General features: G+C 51.8%; 1 protein-coding gene across 3 annotated transcripts; it reads right to left on the bottom strand.

The window, feature by feature from the left end:
* Window positions 1-8,827: 8,827 nt before the first annotated feature.
* On the bottom strand, window positions 8,828-13,828 carry EVX1 (even-skipped homeobox 1). 3 transcript variants are annotated; one of them, XM_039472926.2, is made up of 4 exons: window positions 13,238-13,828; window positions 12,145-12,200; window positions 11,353-11,609; window positions 8,828-10,732 (listed from the first exon to the last, which is right to left on the bottom strand). In XM_039472926.2, the coding sequence occupies exons 3-4, from the start codon at window positions 11,488-11,490 to the stop codon at window positions 10,196-10,198; spliced, it is 675 nt and encodes a 224-aa protein (XP_039328860.1). In that variant the 5' UTR covers window positions 11,491-11,609; window positions 12,145-12,200; window positions 13,238-13,828; the 3' UTR covers window positions 8,828-10,195. The 3 variants fall into 3 exon arrangements, with proteins under 3 accessions (XP_039328860.1, XP_003935206.2, XP_039328861.1); XM_003935157.4 differs by lacking the exon at window positions 12,145-12,200 and having other exon boundaries at window positions 13,183-13,828; XM_039472927.2 differs by lacking the exon at window positions 12,145-12,200.
* Window positions 13,829-27,860: the final 14,032 nt, after the last annotated feature.

The raw sequence follows: 27,860 nt of genomic DNA, 5'->3' as shown, positions 1-27,860 counted from the left end.
TAGAAATGAGGTCTGATGATGTTGCCTAGGCTGGTTTCAATCTCCTGAGCTTAAGGAATCCACTCACCTCGACCTTGCAAAGTGCTGGGATCACAGGCATGAGCCATCGTGTCTGGCCCTGGTTTCCCATTTTTGAGTCAGCTTTCAGCCAAGTTGATTTCACTTGCTAGGTCAGACGGGGTGGAAGCCCTAACCCAGTATCTGACACATCACCCCCACAGCATTATATTCATGCAATATGGCTTTCCATGACACTAGCTGAAGCTATAACTTCATGGGAAAGAAGTTGGGCAGCTAAGTCAGACTGCAACAGAAAGAATCAAGGGCATAGGATAAGACAGCCTGGGCTGGAATCCTCGATTCCCCATTTACGAGCTGTGTGACCTTTGCGGGCTTTTCCCTTCATCTCAAACATAGAAATAACAATTTTTATTTCACATAGCTGGGGTGAGAATAAACATAATCATGTATGTGAAAATACTCTAAACAATGTAAAGCTGGCTGGGCATGGTGGCTCACACCTATAGTCCCAGCACTTTGGGAGGCTGAGGTCGGTGAATTAATTGAGCCGAGGAGTTCAAGACCAGCCTGGGCAAAGGCAAAATCTGGTCTCTCTCTATATATACACATACACATTATATATATATATCTATATACACACACACATTATATATATATACACATGCACACATACATATATGTATATATAAAACATAAATACATGTTATATAATATATATAACACATATTAATGTTATATTTATCTATTAAATATAAATATATTTTTAACATATATATAAACTAGTTGAGTGCGGTGACACATGCCTGTAGTCCCAGCTGCTTAGGAAGCTGAGGCAGGAGGAGGCTTAGGAGGCTTGAGCTCTGAAGGTGAAGGTTGCAGTGATTGGAGATCACGCCACTGTGCTCTCACCAGGGTGCTAAGTGACAGAGCAAGTTGTCATCTCAAAAAAAAAAAAAAAGTGTAAAGTCCATGGGTCTCTTACTTTCCCTTCTGTCTCTAGGCACCCACCCCCAGAGTTTTGCAGGACCTCCCATCCTATCCCCTTTCTACTCTGCTTCCTCAGCCTCTTTCCTTGCAGCAGTTACTGTCCTGCCCTTCCTACACTTTTACAGAGCTTTGCAGGAAAAGAAAAGAGAACTGTTGACATAGGAGGGTCTAGATGAAGAAACGAGTGCTCCGTTGGATCAGAAGGATCACACTGATAATCAGAGCAAACAGGTGCTCTCCTAAGCTCTTCATAGCTATAAAGCCATATAAGCCTCAGAGCAATTAAATAAAAGATGGTCTGTGGGCAGCAGCCTCCAAGACAGGCCCTAGGGATCCCTGCCTCCTGGATTTGATGCCTTCTGTAATCCCCTTTCCTTGAGTGTGGACTGAATCTAGTGACTCACTTCTAACAAATATAATGTGGCAAAGTGATGGAATGTCACTTCAAGATTAGGTCTGTAGCTTCTGTCTTGGGCACTTTCTTCCACCACCACTCTCTATTGCTTAGTCTAAGGAAAGACAGCTGCCACTTTATAAACTACCCTATGGAAAGGCTCATATGTAAGGAACAGAGAGAAGCCTCCGTCCAACCACCACCAAGGAACCGAGGCCTTCAGCCGAATAGCCCACCAGCAAGGAAGTGAATCCTGCGAAAAACTACGTGAGTGAGCCTGGAACATATCCTTTCCCATTTGAGTCTTTAGATAAAACCACAGCCCCAGTGGAACAGCTTGGAGCCAGAGACACACAACTAAGCTCACCAGATTCCTGACCCACAGAAACTGAGACATTGTTTACTGATTTAAGCAGCACTGCCTTCCTTAAGGCTAGATGCCCATCACCCAGAAGCTTGAAGAGTCCCAGCCTAGCAGTTGAGCTTCCTGATTGGTGGATTCAGAAAGCAATGTTTCAAAATTAGCTAAAGAGTAAAATTCCTAGGCCAGGCACAGTGGCTCATTCCTGTAATCTTAACACTTTGGGAAACCAAGGCGCAAGGATTCATTGAGCCCAGAAGTTTGAGACCAGCCTGGTTAACACAGCAAGACCCCATCTCTACCTCCCCTCACAAAAAAATTAGCAAGGCATGGTGTGCGTATTTGTGGCCTAGCTACTCAGGAGACTGAGATGAGAGGATCACTTGAGCCTGGGAGTTCAAGGCTGCAGTGAGCCCTAATTGGGTCACTGCACTTCAGCCTGGGCAACAGAGCAAGACCTCATCTCAAAAGAGAGAGAGAGAGAGAGAGAGAGAGAGAGAGAGAGAAATTCCAACTACTGAAACAATATATAAACCCAAAATTGGCAACATTAAGATATGGGCCAATGCATAAGATATGGGCCTCCTAGTCAGATTCTGCAACCCTTACCCTTTTGTTCACTGCCAAATCACCAGGATTCAGGAGAGGACCTTCTCTCTACTCTCCTATATATCTCTGTTAAGGAGCTACTTCTGCAGTATTTATTCTCACTGACTTCCTTGCCAGTTCAACAAGTTCTTTACAGCTTTTATCTATGCCTTTGCCCTTCCCTCTGCAGTTTCTCTACCCTGTACATACATACCATCCTATTCTATTCTCTTTTTGAAGTTCCTTCTCTTTTGTCTTCCATTAAATGTAAGAATAACAGGGAAATATGAACTGATATTCCGCTCTCACAGTTAAAAAATACATACTGCACTGTGACTGGCACACAGTAGGCCCTCAAATACTTGCTAAATAGCAGGCTGGGCATGGTGGCTCAAGCCTGTAATGCCAGCACTTTGGGAGGCTGAGGCAGGTGGATCACAAGGTCAGGAGTTCGAGACCAGCCTTGCCAACATGGTGAAATCCCATCTCTACTAAAAATACAAAAATTAGCCAGGTGTGGTGATATGCGCCTGTATACAGTCCCAGCTACCTCAGCGGCTGAGGCAGGAGAATTGCTTGAACCCAGGAGGCAGAAGTTGCAGTGAGCAACAGAGTGAGACTGCGTCTCAAAAATAAAAAATAAAAAAATGCCAAATAAAATTCTCCTTGACTGAACCCTGCAAGGTTTGGGGCAGACAGAGCATCTAATAAGGTGTTCAGTTCCCTAACTCTGGTGGGAAGCTGGAGGAAAGAAAGAAATGTTCTACGTCATCTACATCCAGCACCATCTCCTGTCTCTCACACAGTAGAAAGCTAGGAGAATGATGTAAAAAAAATTTCACAGCGATTTAGGGGCAGAAGCCTAGCTAGAAGTCACATCTTCTGTCTTCCAATCCAATGCTGATCCCATGTGGGGACAGATTCCCAGATGCATGACATGTGAGGCCTGGGAGGCAGGGGGTGGCCACCCCTCCTCAAAAGGGGGCCTTTGGTTCAGACCCCAGATGCTCCAAGTCTGCCCTCCAGCCGACCACCGCGAGGGTTTCACCACCACACCTCACTGGCGCTGGTTCTATGTGGATTTTCTGTTTGACATGCGGAGGAGTTAGACTTGTCCTGGCATAGCAGGACACCCTAAAGAGGGGGCCTAGACTTTCCTTCCTCCTCTCCCCCAGGGCTCCTAGCAGGCTGTGCTCCCACCTTCCTCCAGGCTCCAGAGAGCCAGGTGGCTCCAGCTCAGGTCTCTGCACTGCGCGGCTTCCAGCGCCTTGATGAGACGTGTTTAATCTTCCACCCGGATTATTTAACCTCCGCATCCTTGTTAACAAACAGCCATTATTAACGAGATGGTAGACCACATGGGGTGGGTTTTTACAGACAATGAGAGCTCCCTTGGCCTTTCTGCAAGCAAATTCATAATCCTCAGCGACTGAGCCGTCCCGAGCCCTCCTGCACAGAAACCTGAGTAGAACCCGGTGGTCTGGGCCCTACTTCACTACCTCCGAGGGCTGGAGGCTCCGTCCTGTGCAAGCAGAGCTGCATCTCTCCCCTTCTTCCCTGCCTCCCACTCTCACTCGCTCTCCCACGGGGTGGTTACAGTGCATTATAAATTTTACCTTTCCAGTGTGTAGGAGAGGCGAGAGGAGGCTCTGTCCCAGCTCTGAGCCTGCGCGTCCCTGAGGACACCAATTAAAGGCACTAATTGGACAGCAATACATCAAAGTCGCTCCCGGGAGTGGGTCCTCAGAGCGCCAGGAATCCGTTAGTTGGGCTTTTGTTTCCAACACAGAAATAGGAAAAAAAAAAAAAAAAAAAAAAAACACGCACGCACCTCGACGCGGGCAGGAGTAGGGCGCGTGCTGTGCCGCGTGGGCTCCTCGGTCTCAGCGCTCGCTGGGAGCCTCTCCCTACCCTCTCCTTTTCCGGCTCGGCACAGCAGACCTTCGTTCCCTCTTCTGTTCTGAGTTCACCTCACTTACTTTTCCAAAGAGCGCCGCCTAGAAGGCCCGCTCTTCTGAGACACGCGGACTAACAGCCCGCGTAGACTTGGCACACGGTTGTATCCCAGAGCGCCAGTTTCGGGAGAAACAAACCCACCTCCCCGCGCGCTTCGTTTTGGCCTTTCCCTAAGCAGGTTGAGGGGCGACACCTGGGGAGGCACCTGTCGCTTGGACTCGACTGCGAGGCTCCCCGACGCCTGCGGGAGGAGGGCGATGGAGGGGAACGGGCCCCACCCAGGAGGGGTGATTTCAGGATACGGAAAGGGATGCTTCGATGGGAGAAGGAAAGGGTTCTTCTCTGGGGGAACTAGACGCTGCTTATGGGCCCAAGGGCACCCAGAGTAGCCGACCACGGAAGAGGTTCCGGCCCAGAAGAACATGAAGCTACCTCGGGCGCGCTTCCGGTCCCCAAATGGCAAGGGGCAGGCGTCTGGGGGAAGCTGTGGAACGGGGTCTTTCCCTGCCGTCGGCTTTAGAAGGAAGCAGGAGCCTCCAGAGTCCAGAAGCCACCAGCGACCTGTGCTTGCGCGACGAGGCCTCCCGACTTCAGCTACAAAGGCCCCAGCGCCCTGCGGGTCAGACCCAGGCCCAGGGGCCAGAGCCCTGTACGGGGAGGGACGGAGACCTGGGCACCAACTGGGACGTCCTGCGGTCAGCGACCGGGGGTCGCTGTTCCTTGGCTTGCCCAGCCCGGGCCACTCGCGGCCGCCACCTGCGCGGGGGAGGCGGGAATCTTAAGCCGGCGAGAACGAGGCCCGGCTCGGGTCGCCATCGCAGCCACAGCCACCGTACAGGCTGGCGTGCCGTGCTGGGGACGCTCGGCCTCACCTGGGCCCTGGGGAGGCCAGAAGTGCCCCTCATCCTGCAGGGCCGCTCCAGCTCCCTTCCCTCGGGAAGCCAGATTGGAATGACTGCTTTTGATCCCATTTGTTACCAACCCTAGCATTTGTTTTCCATTTTATAAACGCTTCCCTTTAAGTAATTGTCCCTGTTAACAGCGTATACCTTTCAGCAGCGCCCACTGCGCTATAAATAATCTCGATGAAGATGCAAGGATATGACTTTCACAAGATTGGACAATTGATTCAATCTGTGACCCGCGATGGCGAATAATATTGGAAGGCTATTTAAACAGATGAAGGCCTAAATTGTCTTGCTTGTATCTGAATTAATTTCTCATTCATCATCATTATGAAGTGATTGGTCTATTCAAGCTCTTCAGCCTGCTGGAACGGAGCGGGATTTAAATGAGATTGTAACACAATTTAAATGCTTGCCGACTTTAACGAGGCCAATTGAGCAGCTGCAATAAATACAAATATTTTTCTAAACAGCCTTGTTTTAAATAATTACTTAATGCTTTCAAGTTATTTTTAAGTGGCAATCTTTCTCTCTCTCCTGCTCCTGCTCAGAATATCACATATTTGTTTGCTGAGAAGGTGATTTTGAAAACGACTTTGTATTTCTATTTGCTTTGTAGACAGTAGGATGTCTTTTGTGATTGGGTTTTGTTTTGCTTTGTCTTTTTCTCAGGGTCACATTTCCAGGGTCCCTCAAGCTGGCACAAATGGTGAGCTGAGCCTTAGTTTCACCCGAAAGCAGTCTTCTGTGCCTACCCCCCGCAGAGCTTGGGAGGAGCTGAGTGATGGAAGAAATTTGTCGTTTGGATCTAGTCACTTATCCAGACACAGTTTAGCTGGGTTTTGCAAACGAATCCGTGTGACTGCACTTACAAATGACACCGTGAAGAGTGGCATCATCTCTGATTTGTCCTGATGACCATCATCATCTTGAACAAATCTGAATTCCAGCGTATCCCAAAGGTGTTCTTTAGGAAGTTCAATCTGCAAGCGGTTTGTCTTCCTGCAAATCAAAAGGAGTAGGTGGAGGCTGACTGCGGATCTCTTTGTTAGGGAAGGGGAACAGAAAGAGACCCTTACCATAACAAATAGTGGCGGGGGGGAGGGGGAGGGGGTTGCTAATTAGAGAAATGCCAGTTTTGTGACCTCAGCCTCCTGTCTCTCCTACTTGTGCCCCCACTCCTACTCCTTCCTCCACCATTCTGGGTTGATGGTGTATGGAGAGCATGCTAAGATCCCTAATTTGAGAATGCCATCCGTCTGGACATCTTTGGCGGCAACTGTCCACCATGACACTCACACTCACTCTCCGGTGGACATATGACGGCTGGTGTTTCCTCAGTTGGGGAATAATGAAAGCAGCCTATCGGGAGAAGCCTGAAGAACAAAAGAATCTTTTAAACTTTAGTGAAAGGGCTGAGGTTAGGAATGAGAGGGGACACTCAACTTACTGTCGGGACCTGAGCCCCATTTGGGGGATGGCTGTCCACGGCCGCATCCCCTGGAAGGCCTAGGGCAAGGAGATGCGTTCTGAATCTTTTCTCCCTCAACCCGGGATTGAGGGAGAGAAACTTCATGCCTGGAGAGTGCGGGTGCAGGGTTTGAAACTAGGAAGGTGGAGTCGACATAAACACTAAAGAAACCATTATTGGGGCGTGCCACACTGGGCAATAGGATCAAACTGTAGGACAGGGAAAAAAAAAAAAAGAGCAAGGATGCAGAAACCAAGTAGTGATTTGCTATGTAACTGAGCAATTTAATGCCAGAGTTAGGGAGCTGCTGGCCGGAATCATTTTGTCTCCGAGGCTCTGCCGAGCTCATCCTCTTTATCCTGTTGTTTAAAATGAGCATTATCCCAAACATATGCAATGCAATCAGTTTGGTCACACTTACAAGAACACGCTTTAATAAGGCAATCAATCACATGCTAACAAGCCAGCAATGGCCAGAGGGCTGGCGCACACTCGGGCTGCGGGGCGGCCAGCCTTGCCCAGCTGGGCGAATCTGGGCTGGGCGCTGGACCACGCTCCCAGAAAGAGTGAGTTGGGATCCCAGTGTCAAGCTTCACTGGGCATTACCTCAGAATCTGTCCCCTAAAACAGGGTGAGAGAAGAGGAAGTGGGAGCCAGGAGCTCAAAGCTACATTGGCCACTAATAGCTGTGTAGACCTGGAGCCTCCGTTTTCCCACCTGCAAAATGGAACCAAGACGAGACAAAGCTAAGTAGAGGCACTCAGAAAGTTGAAAAATGAAAACAGTATTATGCCAGGCCCTGGTCTAGCCTCCTTGTTTTACAGATAAGGAAGTTGTGATTGTGAAGGGGCAGTACCTTCTTCAGAGTCAATTCACTTCTTCCCTGCCACCACCCAAATGGGGGAGGTCATGCCAGATGGGGTTGCCTGGTGCAAGTGGGCTAAGAATGTCTGGGGGGAGAGGGAGAGTGAGAAGCGGTGCCTAGCGCCAAACCGCAAACCTTGGCAAAAGGGAAATTTCATTATAAAGTAATGAGTAATTCCTCCTGGCAAGATGTATTGTTATATCTTCCACTTCAATTTGGAGGAAGAGAGGCTCAATTACCCAGAAAATACAGTCAATTAAAGGCTGCTGATTGGACACGAAGCCGGATCATCGATCTTGTACTTTCCAATATCGCTGCAGACACCTCATTTTCCCTCCCTATTAACTGAAAATACGCCTGGCATTAAGACAACCCGAAGCCCATTTACCTGTCGCAAGCAATCTCTGCCAGACGCGGAGCGGCCACAAAATTTACCGGGATTTGGCACTCAGGAGGTCCTGGAGGCAGGGGAGGAGTTGCTGGAAACCTCAGGGCACACTTTGCTTGGGAGGGCACTGGCTACTGTGTGCAGGAGGATTTGCTGTGGCACCCAAGGAGGAAGGAGGGCATTTAAGGAGTCTGTATCTGCTGGCAGAGACACTGGCAGAGGACCCCTCCTGTCTATGCAATCCAGAGCTTCTTGGACTCCCAGAAGGCACCCATCTCTCCCCGCTTGAGCAGAACTCCAGACCCATCTACATTTGGCTCTCCTGTTGGCGGTATAGGATTTGGAAGGTGTCTGCTGAGCACTGCCTGTCCCCTTGCCCTAACCCACAGAATTCCACCCTCAAGATGAATTCCAGTCTGTGGACAATTCCTCCTTGCTGTCCCTCATCCTCAAGTGCAGACCCAGCTTGACCAGGAAACTCAGCTCTCTGCAGTGCCCAGGCTCCACTGCCACTGCCTCTCTCACCTTCCCTTTGGAAGACAGGTTGCTCAGAGACCACAACCTGGGTCCCCTTTCGGTTGCTCAAAGAATTGGAACAACTGGGGAAGAAATCATCACATAGGTGGGTCCCTGGCAGAACTCTGCTGCCACTTTACCCAGCGAGGGCTCCCAACATACCCAAAATTAAGGAAACATGCACCCCAGGGCAGCTTGGAGCCTGCCTTCTCCACCTCCATGCAATGGCTGTTTGGAGCCTACCAATGACAAAAAGAGGCTTAGAAGACTGTCTGTGGGTCCATCTTTTGGTTCCTTCCCTACTCAAACCCATGGTGGCTGAACTAGCAATTTTAAGAGTCATTATGCTGCTTGCTGCCACAAAAACTAAAATGCTAAAGTGAGAATTGTGTCCAGCTTTTATTGCAATATGGTTAACAAATCATAACAGCAAATTCTTTGGGCTTCAAAGGAAAACCCCAAACCAAACCAAATTTATTCCCTACAGGAAGAACCACTCCCTCTCAGTCAGGGTGAAGCTTGCATTGGGGAGTACACGGTCTCTTCCTCAAAAACTGGCTGCAAGAATGAGTATAGGAGTAAGGATTTGGGAGTGGCTCTAAACAAACCTTGGTGGAGGGCAGAGACAGGGTCCCCAGAAGGGGCAGAAGGCTCCCACTGGTACCTGAAAGTCAGGCACTAGTGGTAGCTGGGGAAGAAAATGAGAAAGATGTAAAATGCCCAGTGCAAAGGGTAGGGCCAGAAAACTCCTGGTGAAGTGAAGGTGAACAGGCAAAGGATGAAAATTGCCTCTAATTTGCCGCCAGATACTGAGAGAGGGAGATGAAGTTCCCACTCTAAGCTCTTCCCTGGGCGCCTTGTTAACAACTCAGCTCTGGGTTCAGTGGCCGGCTCCGTGGTCATCATTATTATACATTCAACATTCACAAACCCTCCTTGCACACATCACTTGCTAATCAGGATGTGTGCTGGGCCCAGGGAAAAGAGGCTTGGCCTCATAGAAGCTGCCAAGGGCTCCTGGGGCATCTGCAGCCTCCCTGCCAACAAAAAAGTGGGGGCAGGGAGAGATGGAGCTGCACATTGAGAGGTGTCATAAAGCTGGGAATGAGGAAGATCAGGTGTTGGAAGATGCCAGACCCAGAAGATGCCGTGTAGTTGAGGCTCCAGGTTCCATGCCAAGGGGCTGGATCCTCCCTGGTAGTAAATAATCTCTCACTCTCTCCTCCAAATGACTGGTATGTTGCCATCCACCAACCCTTTGCCATGCCTTGGAAAAGCTGGCAAAGATTAATCTCTACCTGCTCTGCATACACAGCATTTTGTTCAGAGAGACAGCAATTTCCCTTTCCAGTGCTTGGGCCTTGGCTGGGGAGAGAGGGCCAGGTGAGAAGGCGTGTGAGCTGGAGGGTGAGGGACGAGGAGCTGGACGTTGGTTGTTGCTGCTAAGTTTTGTTTAGCTTTGGAGCTACAGCCTCGACTCTGGTGGGGGCGGTGGATCCGGAGGCCGCCCCGAGGAAGGACTCTCAACCTCTGCTTCCCCAGCCCCACTCCTGCTCCCCAAACGCCCACCCACGGCCACTTCCTAGGCTTCCCGATTCGTGCGACCGGGTCCCGCTAGTCTTTTTCCGCCTTCTCCTTTCCCCGTTGGCGTCCTGGGGGCGAGGAGCGAGGCTGGCTGAGTCCCGGGGGCGGGGGTGACCCCACAGGCGTCCTGGAGCCGGCAGGCAGCCAGCCGGCGGCCCCTTATCTGGTGAGGGGCACCTCCTCCCTCTGGTCCAGCGCGACGGAGGAGGCCTTGCTGAGCACCGAGGGCGCGAAGGTGAGGAAGGAGTCCGAACGGGAGGTGGAGGCACAGGTGAAGTCCGAGGCTGCGGCGGCCCGGGGCGCCAGCCCGCTGGCCGGGCCGCTGTGACAGGCAATGCAGGAGCAGGGGCCGCCGGCCGAGGCGCCCAGTCCGTGCGCGGGCCCGGGGTAGAGCGGCGGGTGGCGGAAGGCGCACAGCAGTTCGGGCCGCGGGTAGGGCTGCGACAGCACGCGGAACGTGTCGAGGGGCCGCAGCGGGCCGCTGAAGGGCGACGCGGCCGAGGCGGCGGACGCGGCGCCCAGGCCCACCGGCGAATAGTAGGGCAGGGGCAAGTGCGACGGGAAGGGGTAGGGAAGGCCGCCCGCGGCCGCCGCATGGCTCATCATGTACGTGTAGAAGGCGGGGTCCGCCGGGTGCGGCCACGTCATGGCCAGGCGCTGCCTCTTGTCCTTCATGCGTCGGTTCTGGAACCACACCTGGGGAGAGGAGCGGAGCAGGTTCGGCAGCTGGACTCGACCCGATGCCCAGAGGCCAGAAGCCCGACCCCAGAGGCCAGAAGTTCAGTCCTGCTCGGGGGACAATGTTTGCAGGGCAGGAAGAGCCAAAGCGGACACCAGCTGGGTAGAGATCGACCCTACCACCACCACCACCTGAAGCTGGAATCCCTCCGAGAGAGGCTCAAGGAGTGACTCCAGCCCGCTCCCTCCTTCCCTCTGCCCAGGTGGCCAGGACCCTCGGGGTGCCAGAGGCCGGTGTAGAGGCGCAGTGAGAAGACGGAGTCAATCGCCCGGCGCTGACAGCGCGTCTCCAGACAGACAGCGTGTCCCCAGAAACTTCCTTGTCACCCGCAGAGGCACTCTATTCCCTCCCCACATTCCCACCCCTTGTCTATTTAGCCACGAAAGGGACAGAGTCAACCACATGGCAGCAATGCCTGCCTAGGAGCTGTCACGAGGGTAAATCTGCACGCGCCCGCGCCGGATAGGGAGACCCCAGGCCCAGATTCCAGGCGTGCGATTTAGGGAGTGGGCAGTTGGCATTTACTTCCCGCTAAATAGGTGCACACCAGCGTCCCCAGCCCAGACCCCCCACATACCTTGATGGTGGTTTCCGGCAGGTTTAGGGCGGCCGCCAGCTCGCATCTCCGCGGCCTGGATACGTAGTTCTCCCGGTAGAATTCCTTCTCCAGCCGCGCAATCTGCTCACGGGTGAAGGCGGTGCGGTAACGACGCATCTGGTCACTGGTGCTGCACGCCAGGGTGCCTTGCGAGCCGCCACCGCCACCGCCGCCGTTGCTCTTGGGGGTCTCGCTCCTTCGGTTCGGACTGCCGACCAGGGCCTCGGAGCCGGACCCTGCACAGCGAGTCCAGAGCACAGGCGTGTACAGACACAGACACACAAACGCCACTGAAGCGGGGCTATAGGCCTAAGGTGGGAGGGTGATTTGGGAAGGGACACCCCCTCAGCCACCTCAGTAACTGTCTCTGCTGGAGCTCTGCGGCCTCTTGGGAACCCAGGACGGGAGATAAGGGCCTGTCCTTGATTCGGTAGGTGGAGATCTTTGGGGAGGCCTTCCTCTAAGGCATCCAGGGTACAGGGGTTCACAGCCATCCTTCCCACCTGCCCTGGGGCACAGGTGAGCTCTCTGACTCCGGTTGGCAGGGGTGGATAAGGGTGTACACTTCTGACAGGCACATGAGTTGAGATGCACCTTTGTGCTAGAGCGTTGTAAACTCTGGGTTCGAGTACATTGTAGGACGCTGGGCGTTCAGAGAATTTCCTTGCTCTTACGTGTGCCAGGCCGCCAGAACAGGTGCGGGAATGTGTACTAGGTTCCGTGTACTGCAGAAGTGGAGTGAGAACGCATGATGAGTATCCTATTCATTACCTTAGTATATGTGAGTGGAGTGCAGGTTGTCCTGAGGGCAGGTTATGGGAAGGAGGCTGGGTGAAGTGGGTGCTAAGACGGTAAGGGTTAGGTGCAGGAATTCAACAAGGTGTTGGCTGTCAAGGCCAGGGGGTGGTCTTTCTTCCCTCCCAGGCTCTTTCCACCCACCCTGCAGTTCTGTGGAGGAGTGTCCGCTGGTGAGCCCCCCACACACCCGTTTTCCACCCCCTTCTGGGGAGGTGATTGTTGGCACAGAGGGAAACTCCCTTCCGGGCTATCCACCCCCTTCCCATTAGCCTTTGGTGGGGAGGGGTTCTCCAGCTAAACCAGCCCCCCTTTGGGCCTACCTCTGAGAAGGGTGGGGCTCCAGCCCCCTGCAGCTCCTTTTCCTTTGGGTGGAGAAGTGGGACTAGGAAGGAAAGGGGAAGGGGGGGAGGACCCGATCTCTGCCTTTTCAAATGCAACCGGAGACCAAAGGCAATTAGACCATTGGGACCATTTCCGACCTGGCGCCGCCAAGCCCGGGAAGTGACAAGGTAATTTGGACCTCTGACCGACGTGCAAACTGGTCGAAGGGCTGCAGCACCCGGCTTGCCCGAGTGGGCCGCGATTTTACGGTTCTTTATGGACTCCTGGCTTCCGCGCCTCCATACCTCTTACACCCCGCCAGCCACAAACTGCCGGGACTGGCGTTTGATCTTGCCCTCGCCTGGGAAAAGTGTCTTCCCCGAGCAGTTGAAGCATTCCCCAAGCAGTTGAAATACAGGGGGTTTGGGGTGAGCTTTGAATCCCCCAAGCCCAGGACTTGCATTCCTCCCTCCACCCCCCGCACTCAAGGCACTGCTGTCACCCTCAGTCCCGACAATGCCGGAACATAGTAGGAGACCCCCTAGAAGGCAAATAGCAGGGAGAGTTGCTCAGGTGGGTCCCCCCAGCCATCCTGCCCTAGGAGAAGGAAGTGTCTTCCTCCTGGCCTGCGCCAAAGTGAAGGGTGGGCTCAGTGGGAGGCCCGGGGAAGCGGAGGGGCGCGGTGGCTACCTTTGCTGTGCTGGTACTCGGCGTTCCCGGTGGCGCAGTCCGGGGTGCAGCTCACCTCGATTTCTTCATAGAAATCCGACTCGGTGTCCGAGCTACTGGGTTGCCCCTGGCCGTCGGCGGAGGGGGCCGGGGGTCCTGGGCCGAGCATGGCCGCCCCGGCTACCCGGGGCTCGGCGCCCGGCCCAGCCGCGCTGCCTGCTAGTCCATCGATCGGCTCCTCCTCGGGGCCTCCCCCGCTGCGCTCCCGGTTGGCCGGAGGAAGGGCCCGAGGGCTCAGGCAACCACGGGGCACCATCTTCTCGGGCGGCTCCGGCAGCGGGCTGCCTACAGCTTCGGACAAATTGGAGACCCTCTTGCCAACCAGAGTGCCAAGCTGACCCCCATCCAGAAACATAACCATGTCCTTTCGGCTCTCCATGCCGGGGCTCTCCGGTGGGGGAGGGGAAAGCCCCAAGTGAGTTCCTAACCCCGGCTCCCTGGGTCTCCAGCGACCGGACGGATCTCGACTACAAGAGGGAGAGAGAGGCCGGGCTACTGGGCGGGCGCGGAGCGGCTGGAGCGCGGTGTGGACGGCGACGGCGGCGGTGGCGGTGGGGAGCTAGGGTCACCTTGTGATGCGAGCGCTCCTCTGCGCCGCACCGCCTCTGGGAGGAAGCCCCATTGCCCTCTTCTTTCTAAGCTGTCATCCTCCTGCTGCAATCGTCATTACAGTACCGCTGGTGACGCCACTCGGCGAGCGCAAGTGGATAAATAGAAACGTCTGCCACAGCGAAGATGAAAGGAGACCCGCAGCTAATGGCTCGGCAGTGATGCGCCAGGTGTGGGCCTCGCTCGAATGGGGAGGAGAGTGTGAAAATAGACAGAGAGACACACACACTGAGAGAGGGAGACACCCAGGCAGAGGGGATGCAAATGGAATTCCGCAGAAAGAAAAGAGAGCTTAACGCGCGCGGCGAGTTCCGCAGGGGCAGCGGGACTTGGTAATTAAATACGCTTTTGATTTTTTTTCTTTTATTGTTGTTTTGACTTTTGTTTTCTTAACTTGGTGCCTTGATCTAACACCGATGAAAGAATCCATAACTGCATTTTAGAAGTGTGAAGCCCGGCTTACAAGCCTCAATTCTGTCGGCATTATTACAACTGTCTGCTCCTGGCAGCTAACCTCAAACCGGCTGAAAAGTCTTTTTACAAGCTACGGAAAAACGCATCCCCTCGACCAAAGTTGACTGGAGAGCTTGAGGCTGGGCCATCTTTTCCTCTCTTCTCCTCCCTCTCCCTACCCTCTCGGTCTCCTTACTCCTGGGAATCAAACTTTGCTATTTTTCTTCCCCAAGGGGCAAGAAATAAATAACATTTTTTTTTTCTTTAAAGACCCACCTGGGCTGCTGTCAGAGCGTGTGCTGAGTTTTATTAAATGCCTCCTTCCCATCTAGATGACCTTACGTTTTCCACAGCCTGGCTTCAGCTGGAGACGGCTGTTCATGGAAGAAGTCGCTTTCCCATTTGTCTGGGCCTTGCCTGCACTCCAGGTATGTTGGGTGGGGAGAGGTTCTAAGAGTTGTCTTTTTTTTTTTCTCCCTTGCCTATATTTTAAGTTTTTCGTTCAGAATCAACGAATTCTCCTGGAAAGATGTTTTTCAAATGAAGAGGCGCCAGGAAATGCAGCCCCTGCTGTGGCAGTGCTGAAGGCCCCTAGCTGGGAGATGGCGGTAGCTTTCACAGCGGTATTTTGGGTAGTGGTTGAGCCTCCCGGAGCACAGAAAGATTGGGGTTCATAGAGGTTTGATTCATAAGGTCCTCTCCCACGTCCCTGCCCAGGGGCAGTGGTCCTTGTCACCAAAAGTGGGTGGTGTTTGAGGTAGAAGAGAGTGAAGTCACTGAAAAATGCCTTAAAACAGCAAGTAACTAGGGGAGCTGATGAAGGGCTGGAGGTGGGGGGCAGAGGTTTTGGAACTTGATATTTCTGAGCCGCCATAGGCCTCTCTTGGCTCCTCTTCCAGGAAGAAGCTGGAATAGAACTCCTTCAAACTGACCCCTTTTGAGCTCCAAGCAAGTGTGCTGCGGCCAGGTAGGTGGGCTGGGTCTATCCCCACATTGCTGAGGGCAGGAGGTGGGCACCTTCTGTGCTCAACCCTGCTTTCTCCACCTCCTCCTCTAGGCAGCCAGCTGCCAAGGGCAGCCTCGGCACTGCCCTCCTTTCCATGCCCCTAGCAAAGTCCCAGCTTTTAGAGATAAGTCTTCTTCTGTCACCTTTTAGTCTGTTATCTCCCACTTTTCTCTCCTCCTCTTTCTCCTCCCTCTTTGCTTCTCTCCTCCATCTTCCTATCCGTAGGGTTTTGGACAGGGTAGAGGAAGTAAGAAGTCCAAAAAAAGACAAAAGTTCCCTCCCCATTCTGGCTTTCCACTAATCCCCCAGTCTAAGAAGATGCTCATTAACCTTGCCTGGGGGCAGAGGCAGCGGTATCCGGAGGGTAGAGTCCACATGGATATCTCCACGCCCAGGGACTCCTGAAGCCACTATGTGCTGAGCACTGCTAGCCCCAAAATCCAGGGGAAATGTTTTAGGGGTAAAAGGAATGGTTGGGAGTGGGGGAGTCAAATCCTAGAATCTTTTGCTGCCTTGGAGAGCTGTCCAGGGATTCTACCATGCTCTGTCCTCCCTACCAGCAGCCACAGCCTGAGGGAGCACCTGGCCTGCTCTCTTTCTTGTCAATGGTGAGCCCCCTGGGCATCTGTCTTAGAGCTGCCAAGGTTGCCTACTCTCTGCAGGGCCCTCCAGCACTGGGCCGTGGCAACGCTTACCCTTTTTCCCCCTTGAACATTTTGCCTTCTCATAGCCTGAGGCTCCCATCTCCTGGGGGTGAGTCCTCAGAGCAACTCCAGGCTCCCCACCCCACCCCCAGCTCTGCATTCAATGGGAATGCTCTGTTTGATCCTCTCTTCCTCTGGGTGAGATGAAAGCAGAATAGGAGTGAGAGATCAAGGAGTACCACTTAGTCTCCTTCCCGGGTCGCGGGACAAAGCTGAGCTTCCCCTTACGTCCTGGGGAGAGGGCTGGATGGAGTTGAGGAGGCTTTTCAGAGGGAGGCTGCCTCCTTTGGGCTCCAGAGCTGAAGCTTCAGGGACACATCCCTCAGCCCAGTGCCTTCCCCAGCCCTCTCCCGACTTCTGCCACACCCTTTAAAACAGACTATTTCTTCAGTCTTAGGGGCCTAAAAACCACCCCCATCCGCCGCCACTTTCCCCAGGTGCATTAGGGGGAAAAACCTTTTAACAAATCACTTCTTCCAAAAACATCCTTTCATCAACGTCACATTAAGAGTGGTTGGGTTTTTAAAGGAAAGAAGACAAAAAGAAGAGGGGACCGGATAAGCGTTCTATTTTAGTTTTTTTGGGTGGTGAATGTAGGGGGAGGGTTTAATAACGTCGTTATCACTGTATCGTGAAGGTTATTCGCGTCACGGCTCGAGAAGGAAGGTAAATCCGGAGAGCAAATGAAGCCCTGCACAACCGCATTAAGCCTGGGCAATCCCAAAAACAGCGGAGAGGGGGTGACAGCAGCTGAGATGGAGGCCGCTCCAGGCCCGGCGACTTCACATTTCCCTCGACTGGAAACACCCATCCCCCACCTACCACCCGGCAGATCCCCCATCCCTTCCCCCGCTGGGGCGACGGGCTCCGGTCCAGCCCGCTCCCCGCGGATTGAAATTCTCCGGACTTCAAAAGCTCCCAGCTTGGCTTCCGCGGGGCTAGGCTGACCTGGGGCGGGCCGGGGTGGTGGGTGGGAACCCCGGGGAGGCGACGGAGATAAGATGCGCCGGTGGTTTTAAAAGGAATCGGAAGCCGGGCCTGGGCCCCCAGACACGCTAGTCAGCTGGAAAAGCTCTTCCCAAGAAAACCCGGCTTGGGAAAGCGGCGCGTGTGGGGGCTGCCTCCGCTGTCTGCCCGATCCGCTCGGGGGAGATGGCCAGGAGCCCCAATCACCCTCCCCAGCCTGCAGCGGGCCTCCCAGCGGCCCCCGAGAAGGGAGAGGGCGAGGAGTCCGGCAACTAGGGCCTGGAGCTGGCTTGTCGGCTCAGATGTCGGTGAAAATAGGAGCAGGAAAAAAATGTTCTCGCTTCTCTGGTTAAAAAGTAAGAACAAAGGAAGCTTCCTTCTAAATAATAAGCGTGGTCTGGCTGTTGTGAATATTGGTCTTAGGCCCTCGTCATCTTCCAGGCCGTGGTGGGGGAGCCAGCCGTCAAAGTTCTCGGACTGCTGGGTCCTCGCGGTGGGGACCGCCGGAGGTGGGTGGTTCTTGGAGCTGGTTCCCTCTTCTACGGCGGTAGCTGCTGATGCCTCTGGGAACCCTGTGCCGCTGCTGGGTCTACCCCTAGGGAACAAGGTCCAGTGGCTCTCACACACTGCAGGTAGATCAGGGTTGGCCACTCCCCTCACCTCCTTGCACTACAGTGGAATCTGCTGAGAAAGTTTGTGGCAGCCGTGCAACTGTGGCAGGCACCATGGAACAGTTTCTGCTTCAGACAAGGGGAACCTGCGGCCTCTGGAACTCTGATTTCGAAGAATGCCCCCTCTTCACCCTCCTGGAACAGGAAGCTGGATGCTTCTCAGGTCCTGAGAGCAGCTGGCCCTGCTGCACTCCTGCCTGGACACCTGTCTGCCTGGGCTCCTTAAGGCCAGCCCAGTGACTTCCTGTCCCTGTGCTAAGGATGTCTGGCCCATATCCCCATGCCCACCACTGGCCCATCCTGGGGCTGGAAGACCCAGGGTGGGGGACTGGCAGGCTGAGGACCTCCCCAAGCTTAAGGCTTGTCCCACCTCAGCCACTGACTGGAAGGGCCCAATGCAGTTTGTTTGTGTCCAAGAGTAATTCTCCAACACCCAAGCACCCAAAGGCCCAGACATCTCCCTCCCACACCCTAGCAGAGATGCTATGGGTTCTTTTTTCATCATTATTTTCCTGAAGTTTGCTTTCATTACAAAGCACATTGATACCCATTTCTCATTTAATCTAACACTCTCATTTAATTTAACAGTCCTTTAAAGGGTCTCAAGAGTCCACAGTGCCTTTTCCCCACAGTTGTAGGATGACCAGTGGTCTTGACTTAGATGGCCAGGTCATGGCTGAGTGTCAAGCCAGGCTCAGTCTTCCTTCCAAGGCCATGTCCCTCCCACCCTGTTGAGGGATGCCTCAACACCCAGTAATGCTTTTTCTTTTCTTTTCTTTTTTTTATTTTTGAGATGGAGTCTTGCTTTGTCACCAGGCAGGAGTGCAGTGATACGGTCTCAGCTCACTGCAGCCTCCACCTCCCAAGTTCAAGCGATTCTTCTGCCTTGGCATCCTGAGTAGCTGAGACTACCGGTGTCCGCCACCACACCTGGCTAATTTTTCTTATTTTAGTGGAGATGGGGTTTTATCATGTTGGCCAGGCTGGTCTCAATCTCCTGACCTCATGATCCGCCCACCTCAACCTCCCAAAATGCGGGGATTACAGGCATGAGCCTCTGTGCCTGGCAACCCTCAGTAATGCTTTAACTCTCCATAAGACAACCCTCCACAAAGTCTCAGCCTTTGCTAGGGGTTAGGTGGGTCCATGGGCCTCTCAGAGAGTGTCCCCCTGCCCTCAGAAGCATCTGTATGGCTGGAAGGCTCAGGGCCCACACAGCTGGACTAGTCTTCATACTGCTTCCCCTATCCCCTACCCCCACCATACATATGCTTTTCCAGGACAGTAAGGAGAAATCCTCCTTGGAAGTCCGGGGTTCTCACATAAGAGCAGTCACTGCTCTACATGTTCCCTATGTATTAGTTCTCCAGCCTCACAACAGGATCTGAGGAAGACATCATGAATCATCCTTATTCTGTAGCTAAGAAACCCAAAGCACAGACACCTCATGTGTAAATGGGCGTCAGGATTCAACCCCTCTCTCTGGCTCAAAGGCCACTCAGAATTTGAGCATTAGGAAGGTACCAGGCATTGCCTTTTGAGACTTCCCTTCCAAAAATTCAACGTGTGATATTTTGTGGCCAAAATCTTCTCTACCTCATTTCCAGATTAACTCACAGAGGGAGTTGGGGGAGCCACCCTCGGGAATGTGAGGTGGGAGAACTGCTCTGCCTAAGCATGTGGGAAGGGTCTCAGGGTCTGAGGCCAGAAATGTCAGGAATATCACTGCAGCCACTGATCCTGAAGACCCTAAGAAACAAAGCCCAGTCCCTCTCTGGCCGTTGAAATCCACTGAGGCTCTGAGAACCTTTCTGGAAAGGAGCAGGACTCACCAAGGTCACCCAGCCAGTTATGGCTCCTTCACATAGCTACCAGCCCTCTTCCCAGGAAAATACAGAGGCAGAGAAGTTGGCCTTCAGTTTCCAGATTCCCCATCCCCTTGGAGCCACCATACTCCAAGCACAATTCCCTGAGCCATTTCACAGGGAGTGTAGCTTTACCAGGATAGTTTCCCTTCCATGTCAGCCATCTCCTTCAAACTGACCCCCAGGATTGATCCGTCCAAGGGGCAAAACCCAAGGGTCTGTCCAGGCTTGCCCATATCCACAACCTGACTGGGGACATCCTCTATGTTCTGCATGTGCCTCCAACCAAATCCCTAGGCTCTGGACCTGCATCAGGGGAGAAAATGACCCCGCTGGGGTTTCACCTATAAAAGGCAGGACTAACCTTCTTTTGGAATAGAGTCCCAGGGAGCTGTCCTGTTATTATCACTGTATTATACCTTTGCTTCCTTTCCATTATTGAGAAGAGATTGGAGTGCTGGGGTGGGGGGGGGGACGGAATAGGTTTTCAGGAGATTTTGTTTGGTTTTAGTAGATTTTGTCCAGGCACAAATCCTTTCCAAGCACTGAACTATCCAAGAGCCAGACAAACCTGACCACCTGCTCCCCCTACTCCCGGCCCCCTGCAATGGGGCACCATCTCCCCCTCTCCCACCCCTGCAATGTAAGAGGGAACCTGCCCACTGTGACAACTGTCAGGGCGGCCCAACCAGGGGAACGCGGGACCCCACATCTGGGTGGAGGCATCATTTCGGGCCAGTCGACTTGTCTTCTACAACTCCAGGGGCCCGAAATGCTTCCTCCCGGATGCGGGTGTCTCTGTCTTTGTGCTCTCTGACCCTCTGTCTCTCTCCGTTCCCGAGCTGAGGAGAGGCCAGAGCCCCTTCCCCTCTCCTCGCCAGGTCCCTCCCGGCCTAGGAGACTCAGTGGCGCCTAATAAGGAGCAAGAGTCGGTTTCCCAGGTGTGGGGTGGGAGAACCGCCCCGACGCCCCCTTCCCCCACCCCAGGCAAGGGAGTCTAACTGGTTGGGCGGGCTCAACCTCTCGCTCCCGAGAAATGGAAAACCCTCTCTGTGCGGAATTCTGAGGACTGACTTGCCTAGAGACCTCTCCTGACCCAGGCTAGTTCCCACTCCCCTCCTACTGAGCTTCGGAGCGCCCGGCGAGGAACAGCCCCTCCCGTCTTGCAGCGGGAAAACCGACTCTCGGAGAGGTTCAGGAATTTGCTCAGAGTCACACAGCGAGGAAGAGGCCGAGCCGGGATTTTAACGAAAGTCGTCCAGACTCCAAGGGCCAGATTCTCCTCTGACGTTAACGCCGTGTCCCGGGACCGAGGACCGCTTTCCCTAAAAGCCAGACAGACAACTACAACGCCTTGAGTATGACTGAAAGACCGAGACAGGGGTCCCCCTTCCCAGGTGGGTTGGGCGGGTGCGGCCTCTGTCCCCTTAGGCGATGAGCGATGGGCGGGAGCCAGGTGAGTTAGGTATCCGAGGAACGGAGCCCGCGGGCCGGGTGGCTCACCGCGAGGGGCCCCAGGGCGCCGCGACGTGGAGGGACTGCGCGCTCCCAGCCCGGAAGCCTGGCGCTGAGTCTGTGCAGGTGAGTTTCAGACGGTGGGGGACCGGCTGTCGGGGCGTGCTGCAGCGGGAGGAGGGATGCCAGCCCAGAAGCTGGGGGCTCAGGACTGAAGTGCGCGCCACTGGCTGGGCCCCGGCCGGGGTAACAGTCCCTCCACTTGCCCCAGGTGCTGCCTGGAGCTCCTTGAGCGTCCCTTTCCAGCCTGGGAGCTGGTCGGCTGCCCCGTCCTATCTCCGCCGCCCCTTTCTGAGCCTTCCGCCCCTCGCCGCCGCGGTGACAAAGCACAGCTCCCGAACTGCTGTCTTGGTGCGCCCCCCACTGCCGATCGCCAGAGGCGGAAGTCACGGCGCGTCCCAGCATCCTGGCTGGCTCGGATCCCGCGGCTCTGCCCGGAGCAGCGGCCCAATCCCACATCCTCGGAGGGCAGCCGATCTTGATTCGGTAGGGAGTTCCACCTGGCCCTCTGCGTCCGCTCTCTGAGCTGGACCCTAAGCGGGATGGGTGGTGGGTCACACAGCCTCTTAACCTCGGCTTCTCTAGACAGTGATGAACCGCGGGTGGGGCGGGAAGTATCAAGCAGCTCTTCTGGGCGCTCCTTCCTCCGACCTCCCACCCCACCCCGCCCTGTCCTTTGAGAGGAAACGCTGAGCATCTTTCCCCAAACTCCCCCAACACACTTCAGCCAAGTTCTGGATAAGGAGGGTCTCATGGATGACAGTGCCTGGTCAGCCTGTATGTTCAGCCATGCCATCAACACACCCGTTGGCCCTATTTGTTGTGGCTCAGGAAGTCCAGGCAGTGGGGAGCCCCTGGACACTCCTATCTCTGTAGCTCCAGGGACTCTTTCTTAGGCCTCACTTATGTCTGAGGACCATTTGTAATAAGACAGCCTTACAGCAACTCTTCTCAGATTCCCTATGACAGTGATCCTTGAAGTATGGTCCTCACGTCACCTGGGAACTGACTGGAAATGCACTTCTGAGTCCCCACTCTGGACCTATTGAATCAGAAATTCTGGGGGTGGGCCCAGCAATATTTTAACACAGCCTTCAAGTGATTCTGATGCACACTCAAGTTTAAGAACTGCAGCCCTACAAATTTCATTATTCCACTTGGTAAGTTTCTGTGATTCTCCACTCTTCCTGGAATGGCTTTTTAAATTTTTATTTATTTCATATTTTTATTTTTGAGATGAGGGGGTCTCAATTTGTTGTCCAGACTAGTCTCGAACTCCTGAGCTCAAGCAATCCTCCCACCTTGGCATCCCAAAGTGCAGTGATTACAGGCATGAGCCACTGCACCTAGCCTGGAATGGCTTTTTGGAAGTCTATCTTTAAAAAGAAAAAAAAATCCCTAGTGCAGATTTATGCATCTGTTACCCATATTTATTCATCCCTGCTCCTTCTACTTTATCACCTCTATGTATCTCTTTGTGTATTAACGTATTACCTAATGATGCCATCATCTAACTTAGCTTCTCACTCATCCTCTCGTTTATTCACTGCCTAAGGACATGGAAATCCTCATTCCAAGGCTGCAGATTAAAAACTGCTCTGGAACTGCAGCAGCTGGAGAAGGATGGAAAACTTATCCTATTCAGAGATTTCTTTCACAAAAAAGGGATCAGAGGCCTTGAAATGTGATTGGCTTGCTGGCTCTGAAATGAAGGTCAGGCACGGTGGCTCATTTCTGTAATCGCAGCACTTTGAGAGGTCAGTGCAGGAGGATCAGGAGTTCAAGACAAGCCTAGCCAATATGGTGAAACCCAGTGTCTACTAAAAATACAAAAATTAACCAGGCATGGTAGTGGGTGCCTATAAATCCCAGCTACTCGGGAGGTTGAGGCAGGGAGAATTGCTTGAATCCAGACAGAGGTTGCAGTGCACAGAGATCAGGCCACTGCACTCTAGCCTGGGTGTCAGAGCAAGTCTCTGTCTCAAAAAACAAAAAGAAAAAAGAAAAAAAAAAAAAGAAAGAAAGAAAATGGTTTTAATAGGAGCCAAAAAGAGCTGAGCCATGTAGCTGTAGATATAGATGCTTTTTCATTCAGTCATATTTTTCTAGTACCAAGCTTACTCTGGGATACTATTTGCAAGTCCAGGACGTAAGAGACTGCACAATTATCATCCCCATTCTATGGATGGCGACACTAAGTCAAAGAAGGGTTAAATGCTTCCACAGGATCACATAGCCTTATTAGTGGCAGAGATGAGATTTGAATTCTAGCAGTATGATACCAGGAGCCAGGCTCCTACTCATTAGGCTCAATCCCTGCCTGTGACAACCATGTGATCTCAAAACATAGATTTCATTTCTAAAGGTGATTAAACTAACTAAAGCCCTGGAAGAACACTTGAGCTTCTAGAATCACTACTATCAGTATTATTGAACAATAATTAACAGTTAGATGGTCTCTGCTTATCCAGGTAACATTTTCATACCCACTGACCCATTTAATGCAATAGTCTTGTCAACTGGAAAAAAGCAGCTGTTATTATAATCCCCACTTTACAGATGAGGAAACTGAGACCCAGAGATATTAAAGCCTCCCCCAGGATCACTCAGCTAATAAATGGCAAATCAGGGAACACTGTTAATCCCTTCGACTTCTTTGTCTTTGTTTCTTATTTTTCTTTCATTTCCACTTCAGACACATATTCATAGATCATCAGATTAATCCTTAGCATCCATCTATTAGTTTAGGCTGCTCAGGTGGACTTTTCTATCCAGCGTTTTATTAGCTCCTCTCCAGGTTCCTAATGAGGTTGGAGGGGCCAGAATTGTTCTTTTCAGTTTCTAGTTGAGGAAGCCAAGATTCAGAGAGTTCAGAGGACTTGGCCAAGGTCACAGAGCCATGACAAGAATCAGTCTCAGACTCTTCATGGGGTAAGAGTATGAATTTTGTAAAGAATTCTACAGAATGAGACCGGGTGTGGTGGTTCACGCCTGTAGTCCCAGCTACCTGGGAGGCTGAGGCTAGGGAATCGCTTGAAGCCGGAAGTTGGAGGTTGCAGTGAGCCGAGATCATGCCACTGCACTCCAGCCTGGGCTACAAACAAGATTCTGTCTCCAAAAAAAAAAAAAAAAAAAAAGAATTCTACTATAGAATAAATGAATTATTCTTAGTCCCTGCCTTATCCTTAAGGCCTGGAAATACTGACAGATGCACAAAGAAAAGGCAGATGGTTGTGAAATGCTACCAACACTTTTAATTATATATGACATAATTTTTTTTTTTTTTTGAGACTGTGTCTTGCTCTGCCAGACAGATTGGAGTGCAATGGTACAATCTTGGCTTACTGCAACCTCTGCCTCCTGGGTTCAACTGATCCTCCTGCCTCAGCCTCCCAAGTAGCTGGGACTACATGCATGCGCCACCACACCCAACTAATTTTTGTATTTTTGGTAGAGATGGGCTTCACCATGCTGGCCAGGCTGAATCTCGAACTCTTGACCTCAGGTGATCCGTCCGCCTCAGCTTCCCAAAGTGCTGGGACTACTGGCGTAAGCCACCACACCCAGCCAATGTATTGTTAATGCATGTTTTTATTATAATGAACTTAAAGTTGTTTCATGACTTTCATTATTGGCAGTACATCAGCTTTGTTTTCCTACTTCTGGAGTTCACCTTACTACTCTGAGAAATAATTCAGCCTGGGCTCAGTGGCTCACGCCTGTAATCCCAGCACTTCGGGAAGCCGAGGTGGGTGGATTACCTGAGGTCAGGAGTTTGAGACCAGAGTGGCCAACATGGTGAAACTTCATCTCTACTACAAATAGAAAAAATTAGCTGGGTGTGGTGTTGGGCGCCTGTAATCCCAGCTACTCCAGAGGCTGAGGCAGGAGAATCGGTTGAACCTAGGAGGTGGAAGTTGCAGTGAGTCAAGATTGTGTCATTACATTCCAGTGTGGGCAACAAGAGCAGAGAGAAAGAGAATGAGAGACAGAGAGAGAGAGAGAGAGAGAGAGAGAGAGAGAGAGAGAATTCAAAGATGAAAGATAGGTCCTTGTTTCAAAAATACGCATGAGACTAGACGCAATTAGTCACGCCTATAATCCCAGCATTTTGGGAGGCCAAGGCGGTAAGATTGCTTGAGGCCAGGAGTTCAAAACCAGCCTGGACGAAACGACAAGATGCTGTTTCTACAAAACATTAAAAACAATTAGCCAGGCATGGTGGTGCACACCTGTAGTCCTAGCTACCCAAGAGATTGAGGTGGGAGGATCTCCTGAGCCCAGGAGTTTGAGGTTGCGGTGACCTGTAAGTGCACCACTGCACTCCAGCCTGGAGCAAGATCGTATCTTTAAAATTAAAAAAAAAAAAAAGGGAACCCAGATTTAGGATTTAACTCTGTCCCAGTCTTGGGACCTGAGGAAAGGTGGTATCACTTTTCCAAGTGGCAACAGTCAAGTGATGATTTTAATCCTAGATATGGCCCTTCAACAACTGAAAAGCCAGATTCACTCCAAAAATTGGCCAATTTTCCTTTTATTAGAACTGTCCTTGACTCATAACCCTCACCTTTTCCCAGTACAGGCAATGAAAAAAGAAAAAGCCCATATGCTCTGGCTCTAAGCCTTATAACAACCCTCAAGAGGAGATGTGGGTCTCCCCACTTTACAAAGGAGAAAACTGAAGCATAAGGAACTTAAACAACTTGCCTGAGCTCACAAGACAGTAAGTGGGAGAGCCAAGGAAAAACCCATGCTTATAAACACCAGATTTTACTTCCAATAGCTGTGAACCCACTTTCCCTATGGATATGGATTGTGAGATCTTCTGACCCAGGAGGAGAGGAGCAACAAAAAGCTGGTGTGTGGTGGAGTGAGGCCTGATTTTTGATTCCAGCAGGAAGAGAGAAAAATCCCAGGGACCTTTGGGAAGACGGAAGCTGGTCCGTAAAACCTAGGAGAACAGAAACAATGGGGAACAGTGCTCTCAAACTTGCCCAGCCAAGATTTCTGGCATTTCAGAGATAGTTGATGAGATGGCAAGAACATGGACTTGGAAGTTCTGAGCTTGAACTCCAGCTCCGGACGAGTGACCTTGGGCAGACCAAAGCTGCAGTATGTCAGATCTAAGACAATACAAGGCCTACCTTTCAGAGCTGTTCTGATGGAAAGGGCCTCACACGGTGTCTGGCCTATAGAGGGTACTCCATAAATGCGAGTTACTGCTTCTCTCTCACCTTGATGGTCCCCTTACCTCACTCTACTATGTCTGTGATTCTCTTTCTCAACATTCCACTCTTCTGAGTGAGAAGCAGCTGTGAATGAGAAGTGAGGTGCGTGGTGCTCAGGGAACCACATCATATGTTTGTCCCCCCACTCCCTATGTGGTGGCTAACATATGCCCAGAAAGAAATAACTGCATAGCAAAACTAGGATGCATTCATGCATTTGTTGGAAAGCATCAGATGTGGAGATCGTAAGTGTGAAATTGAAATAAGGAATTATCAGGCTGCTATCTGCGGTGCTATAGTAAATGGCATCCAAAATCTTGTGTCCTTTTTGCAAAAGACATTCACTGGGATTTGGAATAGTGAGAAGAAAATCAAGGCATGCCTGATGTGATAAGGGCATGTTCCTTTTGTAGTAGACTAAAAGCAGAAGATGACCCATAAATAATAACAGGGTGCAGTTGTTGCCATCCTAATTATTGTGGCAATTTTGAATAATGGTTAAGTGTGCACACTTAAATTAGACTGCTTGGGTTCTAATTTGGTCCCATCCGTAAAATGGGGCCATATGAGGATAAAATGAATTCGTACATACAGAGCACTTCCAAGAATATCTAGCACTCAGTAATCTTCAGTAAATGTTAGCTATTACTATTGTGGCATATTACCTCCCTGAATGTGACCCTGAGGAATTTCAGTGAGTTCATGTACTGAAAGGAAGATCAGTAAGGCAACAATCCCATACCTGGAACAAATATACCAGCAGATGGCCGCTTATATTTAGAGCCAAATATAAGTTCTATAGCCCAATGGAATGTCTGCAGAAATGTCCCATAGCAGCCTTCTGGCACACTCCTTAAAAGACAGAAATGTACAAGCTCTTTGCATGTTTTTTCTTTCTTTCCTTCTTTCTTTCTTTCTTTCTTTCTTTTTTTCTTTTGAGGCAAAGTCTCACTCTGTCACCCAGGCTGGAGTGCAATGGCACAATCTTGGCCCACTGCAACCTCTGCCTCCCCAGTTCAAGTGATTCTCCTGCCTCAGCCTCCTGAGTACCTGGGACTACAGGCACATGTCACAACATCCAGCTACTTTTTATATTTTTAGTACAGATGGGGTTTTGCCATGTTGGCCAGACTGGTCTCAAACTCCTGACTTCAAGTAATCCACCCACGTCAGTCTCCCAAAGTGCTGGGATTACAGGCCTGAGCCACCACATCTGGCCAATGGTTTTCTTTATCATTCCTTTATCCTGCTGTCGAGCTCGTCTACTGACATCCTGGGCTTGGATAAGGCAGAGAAACAAGGTGAAGCAGCTCAGATCTCTGACATCATGAAGCATCATCACACCAGCCCTGGAGCTTCTGTCCAGGCTTTTGGGTGGAAAACTATAAACTTTTATCTTGTTTAAGGCCTGGTTATTTCGTTTTCTAAGACTAGAAGTCAGAGCTATTCTTCACTAGCACAAGTATCTGAGATACTTGTAGGTTCTTGGCCTGTAGGTGATGAGGATATGGTATGCCTGTGCCGTACTGTGCCTTGCAAACATAAAGGTAAAGAGAACAGGTCACAAGGACCGAAGGTCTAGAAGAGAATGGGAAATGAAGGAGCCATGTTTTCCAAATGAG

The sequence above is a fragment of the Saimiri boliviensis genome, chromosome 10, assembly GCF_048565385.1.
Source record: "Saimiri boliviensis isolate mSaiBol1 chromosome 10, mSaiBol1.pri, whole genome shotgun sequence".
NCBI classification, from domain to species: Eukaryota; Metazoa; Chordata; class Mammalia; order Primates; family Cebidae; genus Saimiri; species Saimiri boliviensis.
Note: the sequence above shows the minus strand (reverse complement) of the source record. Positions and strands in the feature narration are given on the sequence as shown.